General features: G+C 52.5%; 1 protein-coding gene across 1 annotated transcript in view; it reads left to right on the top strand.

Annotated features, from left to right (window-relative positions):
• The window catches only part of dop1a (DOP1 leucine zipper like protein A), a 29645-nt gene that overhangs the window by 1932 nt on the left and 5637 nt on the right, over positions 1–22076 (top strand). The window contains exons 3-28 of the mRNA XM_084444390.1: positions 46–227; positions 420–590; positions 992–1181; positions 1754–1852; positions 2194–2293; positions 2703–2812; positions 4843–4957; positions 5091–5211; positions 5400–5519; positions 5902–6019; positions 7502–7729; positions 10256–10853; positions 11485–11762; positions 11976–12128; positions 12230–12330; positions 12603–12871; positions 13126–14970; positions 15079–15409; positions 15884–15995; positions 17971–18159; positions 18840–18965; positions 20251–20385; positions 20562–20617; positions 20865–20969; positions 21144–21210; positions 21305–21449. Of these exons, the coding sequence (XP_084300516.1) occupies positions 46–227; positions 420–590; positions 992–1181; positions 1754–1852; positions 2194–2293; positions 2703–2812; positions 4843–4957; positions 5091–5211; positions 5400–5519; positions 5902–6019; positions 7502–7729; positions 10256–10853; positions 11485–11762; positions 11976–12128; positions 12230–12330; positions 12603–12871; positions 13126–14970; positions 15079–15409; positions 15884–15995; positions 17971–18159; positions 18840–18965; positions 20251–20385; positions 20562–20617; positions 20865–20969; positions 21144–21210; positions 21305–21449 (6064 nt within the window). The remainder of the gene's footprint in view (positions 1–45; positions 228–419; positions 591–991; positions 1182–1753; positions 1853–2193; positions 2294–2702; positions 2813–4842; positions 4958–5090; positions 5212–5399; positions 5520–5901; positions 6020–7501; positions 7730–10255; positions 10854–11484; positions 11763–11975; positions 12129–12229; positions 12331–12602; positions 12872–13125; positions 14971–15078; positions 15410–15883; positions 15996–17970; positions 18160–18839; positions 18966–20250; positions 20386–20561; positions 20618–20864; positions 20970–21143; positions 21211–21304; positions 21450–22076) is intronic.

Genomic DNA, 22076 nt, shown 5'->3' with positions numbered 1-22076 from the left:
ACACAGCCAACCTGATGGTGTATTTGAACCTGTCTGCCCTCCCAGGTGTTGCAGAACAATGCCAAGTACCAGGTGGTGCCTAAGAAGCTGACGATTGGCAAGCGCCTGGCCCAGTGTCTCCACCCGGCGCTACCCAGTGGCGTGCACCGCAAGGCCCTGGAGACCTACGAGATCATCTTCAAGATCATCGGGCCCAAGAGGCTGGCCAAGGACCTGTTCCTCTACAGGTATCAGCAGGCTGGATAGACTGCTCTTTAATCAAGGGAATGGATACCTATAACACATATACAATTTATTGGGTCACCCTGTTATTCTCGGCAATACAAGAAGAAGTCAAAGGCCATTATTTTCTTTATCCCACATTCAACAGACTGACACACTTATCTCTCCTCTGGTTCCCTGTGCCCTCTATGCTGCAGCGCTGGGCTGTTCCCCCTCCTCTCCAATGCCGCAATGTCCGTTAAGCCAGTTTTGCTGGGCCTGTATGAGACCTACTACCTGCCCCTGGGGAAGACCCTGAAACCAGGCCTGCAGGGGCTGCTGACTGGGGTGCTGCCCGGCCTGGAGGAGGGCTCAGAGTACTACGACAGGTAACACAGTACTACAGTAGTAACATGCAGGCAACACAGTAGTAGTAGCATAGAACATTTTCCCTGCAATGCACTGTATGAGACTTAGTGATGAATCATGCTAATCACAGCGTCATGACCTCATCGGTTTGAACTTGATACATCACACCCACACCTCACGACCACACCAGACACCTGACTCCTGACCCGGTTTGATCAGTCCCAGTCATGGTGTTGAGTAACACCGACCCACCCATCTACAGCAGCAGGTGGCTCTACTACTGAGCATGGCAGGTGTGTTCAGACCAGAGTAAAGCTCAGGTCTCTGCTGACACTAAGTATGCCCAACCCCGCTCCCCTTCTCCTTCTCACCCGCACACTAACTCACCTGCACCCCCCCCCCCTCCCCCCTCCCCTCCCAGGACCAACTCTCTGCTGGAGAAGGTGGCAGGGGCGGTGGAGCAGTGTGCCTTCTACAGCGCCCTGTGGGGCAGCATCCTGACCAGCCCGGCCGTGCGTCTGCCCGGGGTCTCCTTCGTCCTGCTGCACCTTAACCGCAAGCTCTCCATGGAGGACCAGCTGTACGTGATGGGCAGCGACATCGAGCTCATGGTACGGAGATAATAACACAGATGATAACGGGTCAGATATATTAACAATGCTTATTACAAGACTCTGTGAAATATTTGATTCTGATTGGACAATCGACACATTCTACCGGTCAATTATTTCTCGATAACGGACCGACTTCAAGGGCAACCGAGCGATATTGACCGCCGCTAAGGGCAACACTGTCTGAATGTTGCTGAACATTCTAAACAGTTAATAACAGTTTGTATGTGAACCCAAGGACAGGACCAAGCGTTGTGAGGGACTCTTTCGTAGCTGAAGCTAGCTAATTTCTTTAGCTGAAGCTACAAAATGACAACCTATAATCTGATCAGTGCTGTAAATCGATTAAACACATTAATTGAGTTCATCACAATAATAGGCTGTGATTAATCATGATTATACACCTTTAAAATACTAGTACCTGGCCTGGTTTTTACTCAGCTTGCTTCGGTGGAAAGACAGTTACATCATTGAAATATGTGCACACAACTTCGGTTCTTCGGTGGTCCTCTTGAATGTGGGCAGTGTGAAATCATATCAGACCAAATGTGAGTTGCTCCCTGGGCCTGCAGGTGGAGGCAGTGAGCACGTCTGTGCAGGACTCCAGTGTTCTGGTCCAGAGGAGCACACTAGACCTCATCCTGTTCTGCTTCCCCTTCCACATGAGCCAGGTAACACACAAGCGCACGCACACACACACACAAGCGCGCACACACACACACACACACACACACACACACACACACACACACACACACACACACACACACACACACACACACATTGCTTACTAGCATTTCATTAAACATTTCATTGTACATTATACTTGTGTCTTGTACATATTACCATAACCAGGCTCTTCCTCACTAGATCACTGTTGCACCTCCCATCGTCTCTCTTTAAATCCAAACCTCTGATTGCTGACCTGTGTGTGTGTGTATGTTTGTGTGTGTGTGTGTGTTGTGTGCGTGCGTGTGCGTGTGCGTGTGTGTGTGTGTGTGTGTGTGTCCAGGCGACCCGTCCAGATATGATCAGGATCCTGTCGGCTGCCCTGCACGTGGTTCTGAGGAGAGATATGTCCCTCAACCGCAGACTGTACGCCTGGCTGCTGGGTAAGACACACACACACACACGCACACACACACACTATACACACCTTACACACACACACACACACACACACACACACACACACACACACACACACTATACACACCTTACATGATACACACACACACACACACACACACGTTTTACACACGCTATGCACACATGCTATACACACCCTACATGCTATACACGCACACACACACCATCCCCCATTGCTGATGCTGCTGCTGCTCTGCTCTCTCTTACCTGCATGTCATGGTGGACGGATCTGCTGGTGAGTGTCTGCCTGGCTGAGAAGACAACACACCACACACTTTGACTGCTCCATCCAGTCCCATTCTGATATCTTCTCTTGTCCTGTATGTGTGTGTGTGCGCGCGCGTGTGTGTGTGTCCTGTCCTGTCCTTCCAGGCTTTGATAACAATGGTGTGAGGACAGGCCCTCGCAGTACCCGGCAGAGCAACCCAGAGGAGCACGCTACTCGCTACTCCAACACCTATTCTAAAGACATGCTGGTCCAGGTCTGTACCACACAAACACACACACACACACACACACACACACACACACACACACACACACACACTAGTGCTAAAAGTGTCCAGTACATCTTATATCCCAACTGCAATAACGATGGCAGTTACAACGGGTGTATGTGAGCTTAGATGTTAAAAAAATGATGAACGCGTTCATCTCACCACTCTCGGGCGGAAGCCATAACCACACAGCAGTACACACACACACACACACACACACACACACACACACACACACACACACACACACAGGTCCAGTCCTGAGGGAACTCATGCTCCACCACCCCTGTGGCACCTGGCCCGTGGCCCCTAAAGCCTAATTTATGCTCCTTGAAAAGTGTCGCTCGACCAAAAAAAAAAGTATCGCTCGACATGTAGCATTTATGCTTTGGGTGACACTTCGCGACGTGTCTATGACAAGAATCCGCCGCGCGCTTGTCATTTTGTTGCACGTTTGTTGTCATTCTGAGAGAAGCGGCTTTCTGATGGAAAGAGTTTAATCTGCGGTAAAGAGGTTATTCAGAGAGCGGTTTTCATTCTGGTTTGTTTTCATTCTTTTCCGCAGTACAGCATCTCTGTGAAGGGGCAGGGATGAATTGTATAGATGGGGATATCTCCTCACAAGCTCGGAGAGACGTTCCTCTACTCCTTCCAAACGTCAAATGACAGCCAAAACTAAAACAAGGCTGCGGAACAAGAATATCCATGGCAACGCACAAGCCTTCTATTTAGCTATCCAATCACACTTGAGCGACAATGGGTGCGTTAAGTAGCTGAGCGCTCAGTGAGCGAATGCTCACTGTGAGCACGGAGCGGATTTTAAAACCACTTAACAGTCTGCTCTAACCGAGCGCTGAGTTGCTAGGAGACGAGAAATTTTCACCTCAATCATGTGTGATTAGTGAGCAGCGTCCCAACGATTCCCAAGCCAAAACGCACCCCTTTTTTTTTTTTGCTCAGGTGATGATGATGATGACGTGGTGTTTGGCTCAAACAGATCATAGTTCAAAACTGCTCACTTGTGCTCTGAGCAGATCAGTCTGAGCGTAACTGAGCAACCCGTTAAGTGAATTCTGATCACTGATCGCTCACTGAGCGCTCAGCTACTTAACACACCCAATATGCGACGGAGTCAGCGAAATTAGAAAAATCCGTTGGTGCGCGACAGCCCTCGGTGACACTTTTTTTTTTTACAAAAAAGTGTCGCCCATGACGTCAAAAGCGTCGAGCGACACTCGACGCTTTTGAAGCATAAATTGGGCTTGGGCTCCCCACTCCTCTCCTCCATCCTCTACTCCTCTCCTCCTACCTCTCCTCCATTCTCTTCTCTACTTCTGTCCTCACCTGCCTGTTAAACTTTCAGGCCCCTGGGTCTCCTTTACTGTCCTGTGTGTGTGCGTGTGCGTGTGCGTGTGTGTGTGTGTGTGTGTGAAGCCTTGGGTGATCAGGGTTGGAGTCAGACAGTCAGGCAGACGGACCAGGGGAGCTGTAATTGTTCAGATTTTCCTGTGTTTGTCTGCCATCTGCTACCACTTGTTGGAGCTCCCCCGCTGGGAGAGCTCGGTACTGCAGGGACCGCCCGTTCCTGCCTGCAACGCATCCACTTACATGACAGACCAAGCGTGAAACACGAGCTCGCGCACACACACATACACACACATGCATACACACACACACACACACACGCACACACTGAAGAGTGAAGGGATATACCGCCTGCTAGCTGCAACACAAAAAGGCAAAGGTATCCCACCCAGAGACATTAAGCTAAACACCCGAGTCCATGTGTCCGTCTCTGTTGGCTGTGCGTACCCTCAGCCAGGATAGAGTGTGTGTGTGTGTCCAGTCAGGAAGTGAGGTAGGTGTTTGTGCGTGTGAGCGCGTGCGTGTGTGCGTGCTTGCATGCGTGTTCGACCACGGTAGTGTGGGTATGTGTATTCGCCAGTTAATGTGTGTGTGTGTGTGTGTGTGTGTGTGTGTGTGTATATGTGTGTGTGTGTGTGTGTGTGTTCCAGGCCATGGTGGGGATCCTGCAGGGCAAGGCCAGAGGAGGAGAGGAGGAGAGCGTCCTGATGCACGACCTCAAGCCATTCCGCATTCTCATCAGTCTGCTGGACAAGCCTGAGCTTGGTACGAAATACTACTGTCATCACACACACACACACACACACACACACACACACACACACACACACACACACACACACACACACACACACACACACACACACATCCAAGATCAGCAGTGTGAATGTGTCCTCAGGCCCAGCCATCCTGGAGGACGTTCTGATCGAGGTGTTCCGGACCTTACACACACAGTGTCGGGCTGAGCTGGATCTGCAGAACCATAACCCCTTCAGCAAGGACCACACACAACTCAGCAGGTCGGGAAACACACACCTCAGCTAGGAACACACATGCACACAACCACCCTAGCCTGCAGTTGAGTGTTTGTCCCGGTAGTGGTGGTACTGTAACCGTGAGGCTGTGTGTTTGTGCGTGTGTGTGTGTTTGTGCATGTGTGCGTGTGTGTGTGCGTGTGTGTGTGTGTGTGTGTGTGTGTGCCCTCCAGTAAGCTGCGGGAGAACAAGAAGACAGCGGAGCTGATCAAGACGGCCAACCTGTTGTTCAACTCTTTCGAGCCCTACTACATGTGGGACTACATCGCACGCTGGTTTGAAGTGTGCTGCAGGTGGGTGTCTCAGTAGCAGGTTCAGGGTGTGATGATGATGTACTTCCTACTGTCTGTGTGATGAGGATGATGATGATGTATGTTCTACTGTCTGTGTGATGATGATGATGATGATGTATGTCCTACTGTCTGTGTGATGATGATGATGATGATGATGATGTATGTTCTACTGTCTGTGTGATGATGATGATATATAATAGTGTTTATGGGATATACACTACACACTGTATAATAGTGTTTATGGGATATACAGTACACAACTACACATTGTAAAATAGTGTTTAAATGCTGAGATTGGATTGGTGGATGATCTGACAGTGAGTTAGCTGTGAGATTAGACTGTGAAACCTGTGCTGGATTAACTGGCTGCTCCGCCCCTCAGGAGGACAGCCAATGGCAGCCCACGTGCCACACGGCAAGCTGGGAGCATGGAGTCTCAAGATCTCTCATTGGTGGAGTTCTGTCAGCTGGTGGACTTTCTCCTGGACATAGTGTCCCTGGTGAGACGCACATACTGTACAGATGTGTACACACATACTACACATGCAGATGTACCACACACACACACACACACACACACACACACACACACACACACTTCTACTCTCTCTTTCTCTCTTGTTCTCTTTTCCTCTCTCTCCCTCCTCTCTCTCTCCCTCCTTCCCTCTTTTCTGCTGTCTGCGTGTCTCAAAGCCATGATGAACCAGTGAAATCCTTGCTAATCATAGATTAGTCAGAACCTGTGTGATGTTTCTGATGAATGTCAGTGTTGCTTATGACCACAACCTGTACAGTGTGCCTTCCCTCTAGTGCGCCTACGTGTGTGTGTGTGTGTGTGTGTGTGTGTGTGTGTGTGGTGCATTAATAGGTTCAGATCTGGCTATCTGTCTAGTACCTCTGCATCCTCTGTTAGAGACGAGCTTGTTTCCAATCTGAATAATCCTTCACGGCTCAATTACTGCTGGTGTGTGTTTTTGAGTCATTGTGTGTGTGTGTGTGTGTGTGTGTGTGTGTGTGTGTGTGTGTGTGTGTGTGTGTGTGTGTGTGTGTGTGTGTGTGTGTGTGTGTGTGTGTGTGTGTGTGTGTGTGTGTGTGTGTGTGTGTGTGTGTGTGTGTGTGTGTGTGTGCGCGTGCGCGTGTGTGTGTGTGCGCGCTCTGGCCTATGCTCTGCTTGCTCCTGTCCTGTTCAACCTCTCTGCTCTCTCCCCCCTAAAGCCAACTAGAAGCATGAGGGTGATCTGCCAGGTACAGTACTCTTCTCTCCTGACCCCCCGCCACCTCCCACAACCACTCCTCCCCCCCCCCCCCCCTCCCCCTCCTGCCACCTCCCACCACCACTCCTCCTCACCGTCCTCCATTACTGCTCCGCTTCCAGTGAGTGGAGCTGCAGTGACTGGCCCGAGTTTCAGAGCAAAGTAATAATAATAATGATAATAATAATAATAACCGTAATAATAAAGTCTATCGTAACACTCAGAATACTGCGATTTGGAGGGATGATGCTGATTTCATGAATATTTCAAACTTCCTCTCCCTCTATTCTCGGCGTTACAGTAAAGTTTCTGATGTGGTTTATTTTGCTCCAGCACTCCGGCCGGCCCACTCCGGTTCCGGCCCACTCTGGTTCCGGCCCACTGTACGTCGTCTCGCCAGCCTTCACACGCTGAACGGCGCTGAACGTTCATCTTATGTTTCACTCAGGGTTCTGCTTCTTTCACCACCATCCTTCCCGTGCTCGTTGTTTCATCTATTCACCGTCCATTTTGTTTCAGCTGCAGCATCACGCTATTGTCTTGCTCATCGTTTTGTCATTCGCTCAGTAAAGTGTAACTATACAAACCCCCAGGTGTTTAACTGGACTGTGGCAGTACCGTGAGACTGTCTGACGGAGCCTCACATTGTGACACCTGCCTGCTCCTCTCTCCCAGAGAGCCTCATTCTCTGTCTCACCTGTCTCCTGCTCCTCCTCCTCCCCCCTCCAGGAGACGTACATCGAGATCCAGACGGAGCACCTCCCCCAGCTCCTCCTGCGGATGCTGTCGGCGCTGACCGCCCAGCTGGCCTCTCTGGGGCTGGGGGAGCTCACACACTGCCTGCGCCTCAGCTCCAAGATCCTCAGCAAGGTGCAGCCACCCCTGGTGTCCCCCCTGGCCCTGCCCCCGCGCCCCCCCGGGCCGCCGGCCCCTGCCTGGGACAAGGAGGAGCGACGGGTGAGGACGGAGTCTGCCTGCTGATTGGACGCTGCTGTACTGACCCTTACACTAACTACACGCTCTGCTGCATCTATTACTCTATCCGATGTTGCTGGAGATGTTTGCTTACTGCTGATGTTTGTTGGAGATTTTGACATCATAGTCTTGTGAATGCTAGGAGATTTTCAGAGGTCAAAGAAGTTAGGGTGACCCTAGTCTGGCTCAACGGATGTAGGTTTTGGCAATAAACCTTGTCATTCGTTGTCACGCTGCCCAATCAGTGGCGAGTCTGGCAACGCAAATTAATCTTATTCGGGCCGAGAGATCCTCTCGGCACCAATCAGATTCGATCCAGACTATTTTGCAAGAGCACAGCCGCTGCGTCCGGGGTTCTGGTGAGTGGGTCTGATATCCCTCAATGACTTGGTGCAGGTGAATGGGTCTGATGACCTGAGCCAGACTAATCTCCCCTGACCCTCAGCTTCCTGCCCAGCCATCTCCACTTCCTGCCTGGATGCGGACCTCCTCTCTGGGGACCAGCTTATGATGGAACTCTGGCTTGTGTTGTACATGATATCCCAGCAGAGACACACAGGCCTTTAGTCTAAGCTAGAGGCATTTATTCTCTGGCCAGCACAGACGAAACAGAGTGTACCACATTCACAAGCACACTCACCCCACCCTCACGCCCACCTCACCCACCCTCACGCCCACATCCCACACCCTCGCCCATGCCCCCACAGCCAGCCCTTAACCCACTTTGAAACCGCCCACTTTGAACATAAAACTTGGTCCTCCTCTCTCCCCGTCCAACACTGCCGGCTGGCTACCCTGTCGGTCCAGGAGTCTTGTGTCCTTATGCCGCGTTCCAGATAGGATTTTGAGCCCGTAAGTTACGACTTAAAGTCACAACTCACGACTTCATAGCGTTCCAGGCAAACTGTCTGAATGCGTGGCATTCTGGATAAATGTAAACAAGCCGATATGGTAAAAGCTTGAGATTTGGCACATTGTCAGAGCTGGCAAGCTAAACATTGTATGCCTAATTTCGCTATGCTAAGAAATCGTATGTTACATTTTATTTATTGACATCATCGACTTTTCGCCGTTTGCATGGTCACGTTCAGGTTTACCTTAATGTTAGCTATCTAGCACTAGCTATCTCTTGTCAACGTATTTGGGCATCATTACATACACATAGCAGATTGTAGTGCATAATCGTTTGTATTATTTTGATTACAACGTACAAATTTACTTTACGTTGCCCTAAAGTTATCTTTGTCGCCATACCCATGGGGGCTGCCATCTTGCTTAGAGGGCTGTGTGATGTCAGAGAGCGCAACTGGGAGTACATCGATCTGGTACGAGTTCACGGGTGGGAAGTTATTGTTTGACTGCCATTCCAGTGCATTTTCATGTGTAGAAGGTCGGAAAAACACGAGTTACGGGTTGCCTGGAACGCGCCACTAGAGAATGGCAGTCCCAGTATACATGATCTCGGTCCCTACCCTGGCGTACTAGCCCACAGCAGGGACAGACCCGGCTGACCCACTTCCTCTCGCTACCCACGGCCCAAAGAGCCCCCCCAGCCTAGCCAGCCCCCACCTCTCCTAACCCTAACCCAGCCCAGGACCTCATGGTGTCCCCTGGTCCCTGAGCAGCCTGACTCCCAAGCCTGCCAGCCGTGCCATACGCTGTCCACCCAACCCTGCCGACCTCCCAGCCCCAACCCTCACAAGCCCAGTCAGCCCTGCTGTCTCACAGCCTGCCTCCACAAAACCCCCACCCCCGTTGGCTGGGCGGTCCCAAGGCTGGCCTCTCCCCTGACAGAGGGGACCCTGTCTAACTGCTACCGAGCCACCAGAGGGAGCGTATATGTTTGTGTGTGTGTGTGTGCTTGCTTGCTTACTGAAGCAAGAGTTCATCCAGGCTCCCCGGTCGGAGGGCTCTGGGGGACTGCGGGGCGCAGAGAGACACAAGGTGTTTACAAACAGCTGAGCCCCGTTCTCTGGTCCTCTGAGGAAGAGGAGACTATGGTGTATCCCAGTCTGTTGTCTCCATCAGAGTGGAAGAACAACCCCCCACCCCCTGGGGGGCAGTTTCGGGATGTAGCTTACTCTGCCATCTGAGTCCAGGCTGCAGAACGTAGGCTAAGATGAGCCCGGGGGCGGTAAAGGCATTATGGACTGTAGGAAGCTGGGCAGTGCGTCTGTCTGTCTGTCTGTCTGTCTGTCTGTCTGTCTGTCTGTCTGTCTGTCTGTCTGTCTGTCTGTCTGTCTGTCTGTCTGTCTGTCTGTCTGTCTGCCTGCCTGCCTGCCTGCCTGCCTGCCTGCATGCATGCCTGCCTGTCTGTCGCTCTTTGTGTGTGAGACTAGAGATGAGTGGTCTGGGACAGCTGAGCGTGCTCTGCTCCTCCCCTCCTCAGGGACGCCACCTCCCTGCTGAGCCGAGGAGGAGTGGTACACCACACCACCTCCTGTTACAGTACTGTACTGACCCTCCTCTCCCTGCCCCCCTTCCCTCTCTCTCTCCCTCCTCCCGCAGCCCCTCCCTGCCGCCCTGGAGCTGCCTGGCGGGGGGGAGGTGTTTGAGGAGGGGCCGAACCCCCCCAGCGGTCGCTCCTCTGAAAGCGGTTTCTCGGACTTCGTCCAATACCAGGCGGACGGCGACGGCGAGGAGCAGGACGGGGCCAGTCTACCGGGGGGCGGTGACCCCCAGGCCCAGCAGGCCTCCTCCCTCAGCAGGGCCAGCTGCAGGGGCTCAGGCGCGGCCCAGGCCAAGCCCCAGGACAAGCCGGTGATGCAGTGCTGCCTGGAGCACTTCCAGCTGTTCCTCTCCCGACTCATTACCCTGTACATCGCGCCCGGGCAGGGAGAGGGGCCGGGGCCCGGAGCCGAGGTGGTGTGGACGGGGCCCCCCGCTGCAGAGGTCCACCAGCAAAACGGGCACGTTGACCAGCCGACCTCAGCCTCAGGCCCGGCCTCGGTCGAGCGGGTGGCCCCAGGCTCGGCAGCCCCAGGCCAGAGGGAGTGTGTCCCCGCCTTCACCGCCGCCTGCCAGCTCTTCCTGGAGTGCTCCAGCTTTCCCGTCTACATCGCCGAGGGCAACCTCAAGTCCACACCCACCCCGGAGGAGGCGCCTGGTGAGACTCCGACTGTTTCGGTCTACCTCTATGACTCACTCTCTGACTGACTGTTTCGGTCTACCTGTATGATTGACTCTCTGACTGACTGTTTTGGTCTACCTATATGACTGACTGACTGACTGTTTTGGTCTACCTATATGACTGACTGACTGACTGACTGACTGTTTTGGTCTACCTATATGACTGACTGACTGACTGACTGACTGTTTTGGTCTACCTATATGACTGAATGACTGACTGACTGTTTTGGTCTACCTATATGACTGAATGACTGACCGACTGTTTTGGTCTACCTATATGACTGACTGACTGACTGATTGACTGTTTTGGTCTACCTATATGACTGACTGTCAAACTGACTGTTTTGGTCTACCTATATGACTGAATGACTGACCGACTGTTTTGGTCTACCTATATGACTGAATGACTGACTGACTGTTTTGGTCTACCTATCTGACTGACTGACTGACTGTTTTGGTCTACCTATATGACTGACTGTCAAACTGACTGTTTTGGTCTACCTATCTGACTGACTGACTGACTGACTGTTTTGGTCTACCTATCTGTCTTACTGACTGACTCACTGTTTCAGTCTACCTGTCTGACTGTCTGTCCCTCCCTCCACCAGATGGCGAGCAAGTGCGTCCGGCCGCCTGGCTGCAGACCCTGATGGACGCCTGCTGTGTGGGTGGAGACTTCAGCCTCCAGGGCGTGGCCATCTCCCTGCTCATGGACCTGGTTGGCCTCACACAGTCTGTCGCCATGGTGACTGCAGAGAGCATCAGCGCCGGGCCCGACTGCGCCACGCCCATGAGCCCCAGCCAGGGTCGTGTTGCCGTGGTGATCAGGCCGCCACTCACCCAGGGAATCTTAAAGCACATTGCAGAGAAGACAGACTTCTTCAAGGTATGGGAATTGTAGTCTTTATAGATCAGACAGACTGCTTCTGGGTATGGGATTTGTTGTTTTTATAGATCAGACAGACTGCTTCTGGGTATGGGAGTTGTAGTCTTTATACAGTAGATCAGGCAGACTTCTTCAGAGTATGGGAGTTGTAGTCTTTATAGATCAGACCACAGCCATTGTCTAAACCCCTCCCTGCACCCTCCCACCCCCCAGAGTGTGGCCCTGATCCTGTGGGAGCAGCTCGGGGAGGGAACCCCCCAGCACCACCAGCGCAGCGTGGAGCTCTTCTACCAGCTGCACAACCTGGTGCCCTCGTCCAGCATCTGTGAGGATGTCATCAGCCAGCAACTCATGCACCGGGATAAGGTCAGAGACACACACACCCCCCCACATACACATACAGTACATAAACACACACACACACATACATAAACACACACACTCACTAAATGTGTGTGTTCTTCCAGAGGATCCGTCTGGAGGCCCATGTGAAGTTCTCAGTGCTGTGGCATCTGACCAGGGACCTGAACATCACAAAGTCTTCCCCGTTCAACCGCACCTTTGACAGGTAAGACCACTGCTTACCTGGGTCATTCACTTCACACACACACACACACACACACACACACCCACACAGAGTTGTGTTTTACTATACTTGTGTCTGCCTAAACTTAACCCTAGCCCTAAACCTAACCCTAAACATAACCTTTAACCCCTAACCATACATAACTATGACCATAACCATGACCATAACTTTAACCCCCCAAAAAACCTAAACCTGGAACCCTAAACCTATCCCTTCTTCTCTTTCTCCTCTTGTCCGTCCTCCCCTCTTCCCAGGTCTCTGTTCATCATGCTGGACAGCCTGGGGTACTGGGACCCGTCTGCCAGCGCCGTGGGCCGGGCCTGGCTCGACCAGGTCCTGCAGAGACACGACATCGCCCGGGTCCTGGAGCCCCTGCTGCTGCTGCTGCTCCACCCCAAGACCCACCGGGTCTCCATCCAGAGGGTCCAGAACCAGCGCCACTGGGCCCAGGCCTTCCCTGCCCCGCCCGACCACCATGACCCCTCTGATCCCATCTACATGAGGGACTGTGGGTTTTCAGACAGTGAGTGGAAAGTGATGTCGTCTGGATGTGTCCGGAAGCGTCTAACCCTGACCATGTGCTGTAGGGTTGGCTGGGAACCAGGATGCATTTACTGACTCCTTTTCTCCCCTCCCCTCCCCTCCCCTCCCCTCCCCTCCCCTCCCCTCCCCTCCCCTCCCCTCCCCTCCCCTCCCCTCCCCTCCCCTCCCCTCCCCTCCACTCCACTCCACTCCACTCCTCCCCTCCCCTCCCCTCCCCTCCACTCCTCCTATCAGACTTCAGCCAGGTCCCAGGGGACGGCCTGAGGGCGGAGCACTATCATCTGCAAGGCCTGCCATTGGGCGACATGGAGCCCTTCAGCCTGACAGTCAACCCTCTGAGTGACAGCCTGTCTCTGTTGAGCCTGAGCAGTGAGAACCTGCAGTACCAGCCCTCCGACCAGCAGGGGGAGCAGGGGAGCTCCGAGTCCAGCGGCTCCCATTTCTCCACCCTGGACCAGGGCAGCTTCGAGGAGCTGGAGGGGGGGGGCAGCGCCCAGGGGGGGTCAAACCCTCACCCCGACCCTGCCCCGGAAGACAGCCAGGCCGGTGAGGAAGAGGAGGAGGAGGAGGAAGAGGAGGAGGGCTCTGTCGAGGAGGCTGTCTCCTCGGTGCTGTCTGCCCTGCTAGACAGGGTGGAGGAGGGGGCGGTGGAGCCCCTGACCCCCCTGGAGCCCTGGCCCCTGACAGACGCCGACAGCTCCTCCTCCTCCTCGTCCTCCTTCGACACCACCGCCAGCCCCCCCCTCCCCCCGGGCCACGCCGGCTCCGCCCCCCACCCCCAAACCCTCCCCGAGATGCTGGCCGGGGGCACCCTCGAGTTCCTGTCTGTCACCATGGAGGCCGCCGCCGCCGCCAGGGGGGAGCGGGAGGGAGAGGAGCCTCGCGAGGGCGGCATCACCCGCCACAGCTCCTCCCCCTCCATCGTGACCCTCCCCGACGGTGCCGCCGCCGCCCCTCCCGACCACGACGCGCTGCAGGTGGACGACGCCCTGGCGGGCCGCAAGCGCAGCCACAGCTCCACCCAGCTCAGCCTGCGTGGGAAGATCCTGGAGCGCCTGGCGGCGGAGAAGCCCCCCGGCGCCAAGCCCAAGGCCACGAAGAGGAGCCGCAGGAAGGAGGAGGAGCGCCACAGGAAGGCGCTGGCGGCCGAGAGGAAGCCCGGCCCCCCCGGAATCTTCTTCGGGGACAGCCTGGACCTGGAGAACTGGTACAGCTGCGGCGAGGGCGAGGTGTCCGAGATCGAGAGCGACACCGGCTCGCCCAGCGGAGCGGCGGAGGGGGGCGGGGCCACGGCAGGGGGCCAGAGGCTATCATCGTCCTCCTCGCCGCTGCGCTTCAACATCCACCCGCTGTACCAGCACGTCCTGCTCTACCTGCAGCTGTATGACTCGTCCCGGGCGCTGCACGCCCTCTCTGCCATCGCCGCCATGCTGCGCGCCGCGCCCGCCGGCTTTGTGGGCGCCATCGCCACCACCAGCATCAACAACGCCTACACGCCGCAGCTGAGTCTGCTGCAGAACCTGCTGGCCCGACACCGCATCGCCATCATGGGGCGGGACTTCTACTGCCCGCTGTCGCAGGACCCGGCCCAGTCGCACTCCTACCGCAGCGCCATGTACCTGGAGATCCTCATCTCGCTCTGCCTGTACTTCCTGCGCAGCCACTACTCCGCCCATGTGGCGGCAGCACCCGAGGATCTGGCGGGCAACCGGGCCATGCAGCTGACCAGCCTGGAAGTGCTGACGCTGCTGTTCGGCGAGCTGGCCAAGGCCACCGGCGGCGCCTCGGCCAAGGGTTTCGCTCGCTTCATCGGCGACTTGCTGTCCAAGTGCAAGGTCCAGAAGGTGCTGCTGCACTGCCTGCTGTCCACCATCTTCTCTGCGCAGAAGTGGCACGAGCGGCGGGCAGCAGGCGCCAACCAGGCGGCGGTGGAGGAGGGCCTGTCGGAGGACAGCGTCATCAACCTGTCGGAGGACCAGCTGGACGGCTGCAGCGCCGTCCAGTCGCAGCTGCTGCGGCTGCTCCAGAGCCTGGTGGTGCTGGAGCACGGGGTGCTGGCGCCCGGGGACGAGGCAGGGGGTGACGGAGGGGGGGTGGGGGTGGGAGGAGGGGCGGTGGGAGGGGGAGTAGGGGGCGCAGTGGGGATCGGGGGGGGAGGGCCGGGCGGGGTGCCGGGGGGCGTAGGAGGAGGGGGAGGGGTAGGAGGAGGGGCGGGGTTTGAGCTGCTGGGCGGAGAGGTGGAGCACGTGAACCCGCAGCAGCCGATGACGTCGCTGCAGTACCTGCACGGCCAGCCAATCACGGGCCAGGGCATGTTCCTGTGCGCCGTGATCCGAGCGCTGCACCAGCACCACGCATGCAAGATGCACCCGCAGTGGATCGGCCTGATCACCGCCACGCTGCCCTACATGGGCAAGGTGCTGCGCCGCGTGGTTGCCTCGGTGACGCTGCAGCTGTGCCGGAACCTGGACAACCTGATCCAGCAGTACCGCTACGAGACCGGCACCACCGACACCAGGTAGGACACGCACGCACACCCGCACACACTTATACACACGCTGGTGCTGGAAACCTCTGAAATGAACACGCTACAATTTCACAACGCCACTATTAGATGGACAACACTAACAGGTACTGGACATTCAGAATGAATACTGTGTTATAAATCTCTGATGTTTCAGATTCAGACAGATTCTGTCACTAGATGGCAGTGTTGGTCTACAGATGCTTTAATCCTCCTCCACTAACACTGTGGGTGTTTAGATTCTGAACTGTTCACACCGCAGTTTGAAACCTTATGTCAATCAATTTCTATCTATTTCCAGTCTATTTCCTGTGTCCCTCCAGATCCCAGAGTTTGCAGTATAAAATAGAAATTAAATAGAACAGATGTAACGATGAGCAAGAACACACTATCACCTCTATCAACACACTGAACACACTGAACTGATGTTGTGCCTGCGTTCCTCCCTGTCTCTCTGTGTCCCTGCAGACCCCAGTGGATGGCGCTTTGCATCCCCCCAGACCTCATCCTGACCGTGCTGGAGGGCGTGTCCGCCCTCATTCACTACTGTCTGCTGGACCCCACCTCCCAGTACCACCAGGTGGGGGCGCCAGAGACATTCACCATGGTTATATGATGCCTGTAGTCATATTAATATCAGCACTCTAGTGAAACACACAAACATGACTAGAGCAGTGAATGCATCGAAGACTCATTAGATACACAGTAACGTTACCTCCACTCACTGACTGACCTACTATTTTCTTTCATGTCATTGTCATGCTAACCTGTGTGTGTGTGTGTGTGTGTGTGTGTCTGTGTGTCTGTGTGCGTGTGCGCATGAGCGTATTAGTGTGTGTGTGCGCGTATGCAGCGTTTCCGCTGGTAAGGTTTTGCTGTGGCGCACCCCCACGGCAAGATCCTTGCCGCCACACCAAACATTTGATACAAATAACAATAATACAAATTAGGCTATATATAAATTAAACTTTCTAAATATTTCTGCCTAAATGCGCTTTCAAAACCACTGTCGCGCCCACATTAGGACTATTTATTTTCAAATAAAATGTGCCGCTCCATGCTGCTCCTTGCTGAGGTGATCGGAAGACTCGGCGCGTGAAGGGATTTTTTCTTCAGTGAGCGGCATGAGGTTACAACGAAAGATAGGTAGGCTATTGACGCTCAAATATTACCATAGTGTTAACCAGTGTTTGAATTGGGCCAAACACTGGTACTGGCACCTAGGCCTACTCCTCAAAATGCCTAGCCTACTGTCTAAAATACATTTATGTTAGTAATCCAAGTGCCGTTATAGCCACAGTTAGACGTGCCGACAGCTCCTGCCCATCTCAAGCACGTTGGTAAAGCCTTTGGTTTTATAATTCACTGATGACAACTAGCGGATCCTATAACCTAATATATCAATACAATTTTCCAGATGGGCATACGACGATTTTTGAAGAGGAAGAGAGAGGAGAATGATGAGACCAGTCAGGTAGGCTAGGTTATTGAAGAGGAAGAGAGAGGAGAATGATGAGACCAGTCAGGTAGGCTAGGTTATTGAAGAGGAAGAGAGAGGAGAATGATGAGACCAGTCAAGTAGGCTAGGTTATTGAAGAGGAAGAGAGAGGAGAATGATGAGACCAGTCAGGTAGGCTAGGTTATTGCCGGCTAGCCATGATTCATACCGGGGGATTAAGGAACAAGGCAAGCTAGTAGTGTTAGCTGTAGTAGGCTAACAGTTTTGCCCGCTTCCCAGGGACCAGTAATCTCTGTTCGGCCAAGAGGAATGTCTCATGCAGTTGTCTGATCGGACAAGTAAAAAATGAATATGATAAATTGGCCTTGTGTTGCTAAAGTTACGTAACGTTATCTGAAAGTACAGTTTGAGCCGAAGCGGAGCCTGTCTGTCCGTCATCAGCCCTTCAAGTGAGCGTTGTCAAGGAGACATACACCATAAGCGCGAGTAGGTTCTGCAACTTTCGTGCGAGTCAGGTGCAGCGCTGCCTGATGGATTGTGCGACCGTCTTTTTGGCTGGCTGAACTAACACTAGCTTGCATTAATGTTCCTCCAGCCACCTAAAAAGTGCCAATCAAAATAACAGAAAACAGCAGCTGTTGCCATTATAACAGCTGCTGTTATAATAGTAACCTACAATACATCTGATTAAAATATGTCTATAAACTATATGATTTATGAAGTGCCTGTGTGGTTACTGTTTTATCCTGTCCAGTTACATGTAATTAATTACATTTTAAGCTCTAGGACTTTACCAGCCTTACGAGATAAGTTAGGCCATCTTAATAGACCTACTTATAGGAAGGGGACAGGAGAGAGGAACAAGGGAGGAAGAAGGGCGGTCTCCGATCCCCTGCTTTGTTTTCGAAATCGGACTCTTTTTTTCACACACCACCACACCAAGAGATCAGTTCCACAGGAAACACATGAGTGTGTGCTTGTGTGTGTGTGTGTGTGTGTGTGTGTGTGTGTATAAGTGTGTGGTTGGTTGTGTGTGTGTTTGTGTAACTGTGTGTTATCTCTCCCATGCTGACCTGTGTGTGTGTCCTCTTGACAGTCTCAGCTGCAGGTGAGCGTGGATCAGAAGCAGCTGTCGGAGGCCCGTTCAGGCATCCTGTCCATCCTTCACACCATCATGTCCTCGGTGACCCTGCTGTGGAGCGTTCTCTACCAAGCCGACAGCTCCGACAGGCCGACCGCCGCCTCCGCCGCCTCCACCTCCAACATCAACCTGGGCTCCACCAAGGTAGACATGACCACACCACCACTACCAAGGTAGATATGACCACACCACCACTACCAAGGTAGATATGACCACACCACCACTACCAAGGTAGACATGACCACACCACCACTACCAAGGTAGATATGACCACACCACCACTACCAAGGTAGACATGACCACACCACCACTACCAAGGTAGACATGACCACACCACCACTACCAAGGTAGACATGACCACACCACCACTACCAAGGTAGATATGACCACACCACCACTACCAAGGTAGGCATGACCACACCACCACTACCAAGGTAGACATGACCACACCACCACTACCAAGGTAGATATGACCACACCACCACTACCAAGGTAGGCATGACCACACCACCACTACCAAGGTAGATATGACCACACCACCACTACCAAGGTAGACATGACCACACCACCACTACCAAGGTAGATATGACCACACCACCACTACCAAGGTAGGCATGACCACACCACCACTACCAAGGTAGACATGACCACACCACCACTAACAACCAAGGTAGGCATGACCACACCACCACTACCAAGGTAGACATGACCACACCATCACTAACAACCAAGGTACACATAATGACACCATTGCCACCAAGGCCTAGTTCAACCTTTCCTAACAGGCCCTTGTCCCCCATGCACCGCCCCCCACACCCCTGTAGAACCTGCGTCAGCAGATCCTGGAGCTGCTGGGTCCCATCTCCATGAACCATGGAGCTCATTTCATGGCCGCTATCGCCTATGTCTGGAACGAGAGGAGGCAGGTCAAGACCCCAGCCAGGAACAAGGTAACAGAAACTAGGGCTGCTCGATTAATCGGATTTTAATCTAGATTAAGATTTGGGCTGTCAACGATCATTAAAACTAAATAATCGGCATAAAACGATGTTGCACAAATCAAGTTCACCCTACACTGCAGAGCTATACTGTGCTTGACCCCTACCCCACCCCCCAAAGCCCCAAAACAAACACTTAATTTCAAAGCGAGACGAGTTGTCAAGCGAGGCGCACGCATGCTCCTCTCGAACAAAACACGACAAGAAGAAGATTATGGCAGCAGAACAAGACAAGAAACGTGGACAAGAGAGCTAAAACAACGTCAGTGGTGTGGAAACACTATGGGTTCGCGGAGACAGATTTGGACCAAGTTGACACGGTGTGTAAAATTTGCTACGCAGTCGTAGCTGCCCCTCAAAGTAGCCCTTCTCAGTCCCGTTGTCGCATTCCGCTCGTTCATGCCAGACAACAGTCCTTTGCCGGTCCATTCACTTTGCCGTCAAAATAAATCGGTGTCGACCTATTTAGGAGAGGCGCTCATATTTATTAAGTGTCAGATAAACATGAAACGTCACTTACCTAAGCAAAAGGGTCTATTTTAACAAATGCTGGGTTTTGAAGCCTCGGCGCAACCATTAAATAACTTATTTAGACGCGTTCTGTCCTAGTGAAATTATTTTTCCGAGGTAGTCTTCTTCTGTGGTGGTGGCGGTGCTTTGAAGCTTCTTTATTTATCAGTTTTGCCACTTTTATTAATTTATTTATCAAGGTCAAGGTTCACTATTTGTCTCCCATGGGAGAAATGTATCTAATCCAAAGAACATTGTTAAAAAGAAAAGCCACTGTCAACATTTAATAAATTAATTGTTATCAAAGTCAATAATTTGATTTGTTAAGAAAATGTTAAAACTTTTGATTAAAAAAAAATTTCAATGAATAATCGTGTTAAATAATCGTGATCTCAATATCAATCAAAATAATCGTGATTATGATTTTTGCCATAATCGAGCAGCCCTAACAGAAACCCCCTAATAAACCTAACCCTAGCCTTAACCCCCTTATTACTGTAAGAAGTATGGCTTAACCAAAGACACCCAACAACACACAAACAACCCATTATCTAGCCTGTCTAAGCATTGTCCCTGAGGAGGTTATTAGAATGTTGTGGTGTGGTGTCTGTGTGTGTGTGTGTGTGTGCGTGTGCGTGCGTGTGCGTGCGTGTGTGTGCGTGTGTGTGCGTGCGTGCACGCGCCCGCACGCGTGTGTCATTAAGGTGTGTGCTCTTGTGTGTTCCAGGTCATCCCAGCGGCCAGTGACGAGCAGCTGCTATTGGTTGAGCTGGTGAGGTCAGTGAGCGCCATGCGGACAGAGACAGTGATGCAGACGGTGAAGGAGGTCCTCAAGCAGCCACCCGCCATCGCTAAGGACAAGGTCCCAGCTACTTCCTATCTTCTTACTTCCTACTTCCTGTCTCCTACAGGATGCCATCCTTGGTGAGCCTGCCAAACTGCCCTCTGTCACTTGAATACACTCAAATGTGTCCTCCATTTTTCTTTCTCTCTCTCCCTTTCTCTCTGCCCCCTCTCTCTGTTTCTATCTCTCTACAGAAACACCTGTCTCTGGAGGTGTGCATGCTTCAGTTCTTCTATGCCTACGTCCAGCGGTGAGAAGACCAGGAAATCACATAAACACAAACAGAATCCATCTACAGTATACATGTTCAAATCACTGTGATAGTTATGTTGGTATATGTCTCCTATCCTGCTTCTCCTCTTATCTCCTCTCCTCACGCCCTATCTTCCCTCCTCCCCTCTCCTCTCCCCTTCTCTCCCCTCCTCCCCTCCCCTTTCCGCCTCGTTCTCTCTTCTCCCCTCCTCCCCTCTCCTCTCGTCTCCTCTCCCCTCCTCCAGGATCCCAGTCTCCAATCTGGTGGACAGCTGGCCATCTCTGCTGGCTCTGCTCAAGGACTCTGTCCAGCTGGGGCTGCCTGCTCCTGGACAGTTCCTAATACTAGGGTTAGCACACACACACACACACACACACACACACACACACACACTCACTCTCTCATCATTGCATCCCTTTTATTCTCTGCCCTTGTTTCTCTCCCTCTCTTCTCGCTACCTCTTCTCTATCCTCTCCTCAATTGAACTGACGAAGCATTGTTGCCATCTATCTTTGTCTGTCAGGGTCCTGAATGAGTTCATCCTGAAGAACCCTAACCTGGAGAGCAAGAAGGACCAGAGAGAGCTGCAGGTAACGCCCGGTCTGCAGGTCTCTCCTGCTAAGTCCATATTCAGCCAGCACTCAAACTTTGATGGTAATGCATTCTCCCCCCTCCCATCCCCAGGATGTAACCCATAAGATCGTGGAGGCGATAGGCACCATTGCTGGCTCCTCCCTGGAGCAGACCACCTGGCTGAGGAGGAACCTGGAGGTCAAGGCCTCCCCTCAGATCGTGGTGGACGGAGCCAGCCTGGAGACTGACGTGGAGGGTAGGCCTGCGTGTGCGTGTGCATGTGCGTGTGTGTGTGTGTGTGTCAGACAGCCTGTTGCTCAACTGTTTGTGAGCATGTCTGCCTGTATGCTAGGGCTGCACCTAACGACTATTTTTTAACGATTAATCTAGTGATTATTTTTCAGATTAGTCAATTAATCTATAATTTTTTTATTGCTCGATTAATAGAACACTTAATTTACCCTAAATAAGTATTTAAAAAATGTTCACTCGTTAATATTTCAATATTTTATTCATTTATCTTCTCTTTAAAACAACAAACTGTAACAAGAAACTAAGTATCTGCATGCAGGGCATTATAAAAGTTGCAAAATCTTTCAAATTGTAGACAAACCATTTACAGTAGCTGGCGAATGATTAGTTCAAATCACCATGTAACCCATATTTGAATAAGTTTAACACTGTTGCTTGGTTACCAGTTTTTCACATTTTATTTTACATTGAAACAAAGCCTATTTTTACCCACCCAATTGATTAAGCTCTGTCTTCAACGTGCCTTTTCTCTTTAGTCTTACAGTACAGTACATGCCAGATGAGTGTGCTCAGAAACTCCTTATGACAGTGACTCACAGCAGCTCACAACAGTTGCTACAATTGATTGGCA

This window comes from Borostomias antarcticus, assembly GCF_949987555.1.
Source record: "Borostomias antarcticus genome assembly, chromosome: 10".
Taxonomy (NCBI): domain Eukaryota; kingdom Metazoa; phylum Chordata; class Actinopteri; order Stomiiformes; family Stomiidae; genus Borostomias; species Borostomias antarcticus.
The sequence above is the reverse complement of the archived record's forward strand: the minus strand, read 5'-3'. Positions and strand labels throughout refer to the sequence as shown.